Source organism: Epinephelus moara, chromosome 12 (assembly GCF_006386435.1).
Source record: "Epinephelus moara isolate mb chromosome 12, YSFRI_EMoa_1.0, whole genome shotgun sequence".
Lineage (NCBI taxonomy): Eukaryota > Metazoa > Chordata > Actinopteri > Perciformes > Serranidae > Epinephelus > Epinephelus moara.
The window spans coordinates 42395665-42402100 of record NC_065517.1 but is presented as its reverse complement, the minus strand read 5'-3'; the positions used below and the strand labels follow the sequence as shown (position 1 = coordinate 42402100).

Sequence of the window (6436 nt, the reverse complement as noted above, 5' to 3'; positions counted from 1 at the left end):
GACGCTGAGCGTGAGGGTGGGCGAGTTCAACTTTCTGTCAACAACGGGGTGTTTTGAAAACATTTTCACAGGTAACTTAGCCTGTCCCCCCGCCGCAGGAAATAATGGATTAATCCTGGAAAGCTGTTGATGTAGCACTTTTCTCTTTATGAAAGTAACACGGCGATTATTCGACCAATGAGAATTTGGTCGGACGAGAGCATAGCGACCAAATAATCGACTAGTCGACCAGGAGACTACAGCCCTACAGTTTACAAGCTGCTACATTTCTGTAAACATCTTCCTCCTGTTTCCAGCAGATCTTCTCCTTTGTTTGTTTTTGCACATGGCAGTGCTGTTCTATTTCACAAGATGTGTAACAGCGCCCCCCACCTGATAACAGTGAAAACAGATTGTTTGAATATCTGGTGAATGACGGGGAAAGAGTTAAAATGAAACTTTATTTTATGGAGATGTTTTTGGTATTTAGTGTATGAAACTGTCTCAAATGTTCAGAGCAGCAGATTCTGTGTGTGTTTGTCAGAACTCATCATGTTGTCGGTTTCTTTCAGTTCTCTCCTGCAGCAGAGGAGACGGTGTGAGATCAACAGAGACGGCAGACAGAGTGAGTGTGAGCTGCGTTCAGCCCTGAAACCTTTACTTACACAGACGCAGTGGTGCATTCAACAGCCTGTGGTGTTACGCAGGCGCACTACCTTTTAATATGGCAGCGCTTCATTCAGTTCAACTCAGATGGGTTTTATTGGCATCATGGGAAACTTTCGCCGACATCGCCAAAACAAAAAGTGACCACGAGATAAAGATTTGTCAGAATGTGGTTTGTAAAGACGCAGCTGCTGATTGGCTAACGCCTCTGACACGCCCACCAAAAAAGAGAAGATCACCTTAGGCCCGTTTCCACTGAAGAAGTTCCTGGTACTATTTGGGGGGCAGGAACTACTACAGGAACGTCCTCTCGCTCGGCCCTCTCAACCGCCGTGTCTCCACTGAGAGAGTGGAGTACGAGGAAAGTTCCTGTAAAGTTACCGGGCTCTGGATGTGACGTAATCGTTGCGCGACCATTTACTGGGGCGATGTAGGGAAGCCATTAGCTGTTAGCCATTAGCGGTGTCTGTAATAACTCAATAACTCACTAAATGGCCTGTAAAAAAAATTTTTTTCCAGCGGATGTCTTAGTTACAACATGATTGAGCTAACTGGAGTAGTTTCATGTCGTATCCGACAACGGGAGGCTTTTAACAGATGACGTCCTGATGTTAGCTTTGCTGCTGCTGTTAGCTGTCCCTGTCAGCTGATGCTTTCTAGACATCGTGATTTCCCATAACTGAATAAATACCACACATATCAACACAAAACTGCTTTGCTAGCTCAATCATGTTGTAACTAAGATATCCGCTGGAAAAAATATTTTTTTCACGGACCGTTTAGTGAGGGTTTTTTACATGGTGGCGGAAGCTATATGAACGAGCTAACCCTCATCTGCTGAGTTTTAAAAATGCCGGCTATTTTGTTGCTATCTGTTGACATCACATCCCTCCTTGAGTATATTCAATCAGCACCTAGTAACCCCCAAGCCCCAGCCAGGAGTCTTTCGGGGCCGTTCTGAGTACCTACTCTGAGGCAGGGACTTGTTTAGCCCCTGTAAAAGTTCTGGAACTCTGTCCTTCGGGGGTGGTTCCTGCGGTGGAGACACGCACCAACGACCCTGGTTCCGTAAAATTCCCCCGAAGTTCCTGCGGTGGAAACGGGCCTCTTGAGACTGTTTCACACGTCAGTCAGAAACGGTGCTCGATAAGTTGAGACTGAACATGTCCCTGTTGCCAGGTCACGTCAGAGGTTTCCAAACTGTGTCAGAATCTGCACCTCGTCTTTGAGTCATAACTCAGTCACGTCTGAACACAGGTGTGACACACATTAACCCTTCAGTCACACTGAGAAATGAATCTGCAAAATAAAGTAATTAGTTGATTAATTGATCAAAAGAAAATGAATTGTGAACTTAGTTTGATAATTGTTAAAATATTTCTTCCCAAATGTCTCAGATTTTCTGTTTTTCTTTGTTTTATATCAAAGTTAACAGAATGTTTTTGGGTTTTTGCTCAGAAAACATTTGAAGACGTCCTCGTTAACTCTGATATTTACAGATCAAATAATGAACGGATGAATTCAGAATGATCGTCACATAGATTGAAAGTATTTTATGTTATTTCCTGGAGATGAAAATTCCAAATGTCTTGTTGTAGTCGAGGTTTCATGAACACGTTTTAAATGCCTGGAAACATGAAGTGAACGTGCAGCTGTTCATATCGACGACTGACGTCCTGATTGATTGTTGGCTTCATGTATGAAATAGTGACTGTTGGATGTTTTGTCGCAGAAGAAGTTAAACTGAACTTTTTTATACCAGTGAACTTGACACGTGTTGTTACTGCGTGTGTGTGTGTGTGCGTGTGTATGTGTGTGTGCAGACGTGTCTCTGGGGCTGCTGACTCTGCGTTTCCTCCAGCTGCTGCTGGCGGCTCCGGACGGCGCTCTGGACCTCAGGGACGTTCCCGTGAGCCTGAACACCCGCAAACGGCGAGTCTATGACATCACACACGTCCTGAGCGGCTTCAACCTCATCAAGAAGGACTCGGCCAACTGGATCAAGTGGATGTGAGTCTGAAAGATGATGTAATGACTCAGACCCTGGTCGACAGGTTAACTCCTCCTCCTGTGTTTGAACCATCAGGTCTCATGAAGAACGTTTTTATGTTCGGACCCTGAACAAGATTTCATCAGTAACAGAACTGAACTGTGGGAAAGTTTCAGTCAGTAAAACATGAGAGGCGGTCATGTGACAGTCATAGAGATATCAGATGAGATGATGTCACAGCCTGCAGCTGGTGATGTCACACTGTCAGGTCCTGTCGGTACGTACACAGATATTTTCTCTTTTGCCCTCCGTTTGGGAGAAAAATTCCGTCCACACGACCTCGTTTTACGACATATCTGCGTCTACACTGGAACGCTGAAACGACTCCAAACGGTCACATGTGCAGTGTTCACACAGACAGTGTTGCTGCTGCTGCTGCAGAACTCTCCTTACAGAGCTCACCTGTTATCATTTTATTAAGACTTCATTAGGGGCGGGGCCTCTGTGAGTGACAGGCTGTCTGCCGATACCGGCTGTCTCTTACTGCCTTTGCTGAGGGCTTAAAGGTGAGACAGCTCTCAGCAAAGTAAAATAAAAAGAATAAGTTTGCACAAACGTAAATTAAAGCAGGTATAATCTTTTTAACGACTCTACAGGGATTGTTGCTGCTCTGCATTGTAAAGCTTCTCTGTCTGCTCTGTGTGCAGAGGAAAGAGTCCCATCTCCAGCTTCCTGTGGAAGAACCCGCAGAGGCTGCAGAGGGAGCTGGAGAACCTGAAGGTGGTGGAGGACAAGCTGGACGGACTCATCAAAAGCTGCGCTCAGCAGCTCTTCGACATGACGGACGACGTGGAGAGCTCAGCATATCCTTCACAGCAGAGTGAAACAGAATCATCACTGTACATGTTCATATTAACACAACACAGGGTTTCTTTAACGCCTCCTCACGTCAGCCTACGTGACGTACGCAGACATCAGCCGGCTCAGATCCATCCAGCAGCAGACAGTGATCATCGTCAAAGCTCCGGAGGAAACGCAGCTGGAGATCCCTGCACCACAGGAGGTAACTGACACCTGGGCAGTTTGTCTGCAGTGAGGTCAGTGACGTCATGTTTGTTGAGCAACATTTGCACACAACTTTGATCATTGGTGAATATTCCAGGAGTCTGTGATGCACCGTCTGACAGGAAGTTAGCACAATCGTTTCTGAAGGAGATTGATGATTAAAATAAACCAGCACTAAAACAACAGTGTCAGACTGTCGGGGGTTAAATCACTGATCACAGCTGGAAGGTTCATGCTCACCTTTACATACAGAGACAACATTACGACCTCGTCCACCGTCGCCTCTGACTCCGCCCTCTGGGGCCGTCTATTGGCTGAATCATAAAGGACACATGGCAGTGTGAGAGCTGTGACCATTGAAATGAATGGGTCTGTTTTCATATGTAAAATAAATGAGTCTTAACACTTAATTAGGTGATCATATGGTGTGTGTGTGTGTGTGTGTGTGTGTGTGTGTGTGTGTGTGTGTGTGTGTGTGTGTGTGTGTTGATGCAGGACCACATCCAGATGCATCTGAAGGCGGGGAGGGCTCCCATCACGGTGCTGACCTGTGAGCTGAGCTCAGCAGAGAGGAGCGGCTCCTTCTTAACACTGGAGGAGAGCCGAGTCAGGACGACCACGCTGTGCCCAGGTAACCATAGCAACCACGTGTGTCAGTTTGTTTACACACACACACACACACACACACACACACACACTAATATTGTGCTGTTATTGTGAGTGTGATGCAGGTCATGTGAACAACATGTTGTGTTTGAGGATGATGAAGATGTGCAGATGTGACTCAGGTGTTGGGAGCAGTCAGACACGGCTTTGTGTCTGTTTACAGTCAGCTCTGTGCGTTTGTCAGGCTGGAGTAGAGACACATGACCAAAAGAAAAACCAACATCTCTGGTCTGAAGCAGAAACACAGCGACTTTTAAACATCAGGACAGAATCTGATATCAACAGGTTTTTAGACACGAACAAATATCACAAAAACTGTAATACTTTGTGCATGTGAGCGTAGTGACTGATGATAACTCCAGAACACATCCAGAGTCTTGTGTTGCACTCTCAGGTGCCTCATCCTCCACCGGAGGCGCTGTTCTTCAGTCTGTCACCATCTGAAACTGAAGGAACAGCACGAACGCAGCTCCTCTGTGACCTCACAGTCTGGGTGTGACTGTTGGCTCAGAAACATCAACCTTCATCATGTCTGACTGTGTCATCATCACGAACATGTCAACCAGGAAACGTTTCACTGAGCGCATGAGATCACCAGCTTCACCTCATTGGCCCCCTGTCGGCCCTCTGTCGGCCCTCTGTCGGCCCTCTGTCGGCCCCCTGTTGGCCCCCTGTTGGCCCCCTGTCGGCCCTCTGTCGGCCCTCTGTCGGCCCCCTGTTGGCCCCCTGTTGGCCCCCTGTCGGCCCTCTGTCGGCCCCCTGTTGGCCCTCTGTCGGCCCCCTGTTGGCCCTCTGTCGGCCCTCTGTCGGCCCTCTGTTGGCCCCCTGTTGGCCCCCTGTTGGCCCTCTGTTAACCACACTCATCATAAAACAATCAGCACTTTGATAATAATGTAGATTTCTGAAGTTAGAATACATCTCATGGAGCTGAGACCTGCAGCTTTTACTTTCCTTTTATTGTCAGAGTCTGTTTGTTGTTGCAGCTGATCCAGAACAGGAAACACGTCTGACCTGCAGCTGTTTAAAGAATCTGATTGGCCTGACATCACCTGACCATCCACCAATCATGTTTCATCTTGTCATTTATGAGCTGACGTGTCACCGGTGTGACTCCTCAGTGATGTTTTCTCTCGTGTTGTTGCTGCTGCAGGGTCGTCAGGTGCACAGAGGGTGTAGTCAGCAGCCGACCACCAGGAGGCACCGGCCGTCCTCAGGGTTCAGACACAGACCTGGAAACATGACGAGTCGATGACATCACAGATCGTGTGCAGGTACCAGCAGGTCACACAAAGACACTTCCTGCACACATGGCAGGAACACAGAGGAGGTTTCTACTGAAGACAGATTTAAATTTGACCTCCGCTGCTGCGACACGCCAACGTCACGGGAACATTAAACCTTTATTCATGGATCATTTTTCACCAGTGAGACAAGATTTTATTAAACTCCTCTGTGGAGCCGGACAGTCTGCTGAGACATGAAATGATGAAGGTGAGGAAGACGACAGGTTTTTATGTTTCTAAGAGGAGTGATGAAGAGGAGCGATACGACACACATGAAACAGTTTCTTATATTTTATATGACGTCATCTGCTGTGACATATTTTGTTTCAGTTTTTGACTTTTCTTTGTGTTTTTGATAAAATGTTTTTCTGTCATCAATAAAAGTCGAGCTTGTATGAGACCTGTTGTCGGCCTGCGTCCTGAAGGTTGCTGGTTCAAATCCCTGACGCAGCAGTCAGAGCCTCACGGTCGAAGGATTAAAATCAAATGTATAAAACAAAGATAAGACGCCAGATGAAATACATACGGGGGACGGACATGAGACACAAGTTAAAAGATAAAACATGCTCCATAAATGTCTGTACAGACAGTCGATGGAAAGAGAGCGTGTGCAGAGACGTCAGAACAATAATAATAATAATAATAATAATAGTAACAATAATAATAATACGTAACATTATCCAGCGTGAAGTCGCATCTGTCAGTGAGATTATAGAACATACAGATATATGTAAGGTAACGTCATCATTGTTTTGTGTTTGTTTTTTGGAAAGCACTTCTTACTTTA

The 6436-nt window shown here is 46.3% G+C and overlaps 1 protein-coding gene across 1 annotated transcript in view; it reads left to right on the top strand.

The window, feature by feature from the left end:
* Nucleotides 1-6044, top strand: part of LOC126398292 (transcription factor E2F6-like) — a 13466-nt gene extending 7422 nt beyond the window's left edge. Inside the window, exons 4-9 of the mRNA XM_050057506.1 lie at nucleotides 552-604; nucleotides 2469-2655; nucleotides 3343-3498; nucleotides 3584-3698; nucleotides 4196-4331; nucleotides 5517-6044. Coding sequence (XP_049913463.1) covers nucleotides 552-604; nucleotides 2469-2655; nucleotides 3343-3498; nucleotides 3584-3698; nucleotides 4196-4331; nucleotides 5517-5542 — 673 coding nt within the window. The 3' untranslated portion in view covers nucleotides 5543-6044. The remainder of the gene's footprint in view (nucleotides 1-551; nucleotides 605-2468; nucleotides 2656-3342; nucleotides 3499-3583; nucleotides 3699-4195; nucleotides 4332-5516) is intronic.
* The last annotated feature ends 392 nt before the right edge of the window (nucleotides 6045-6436 follow it).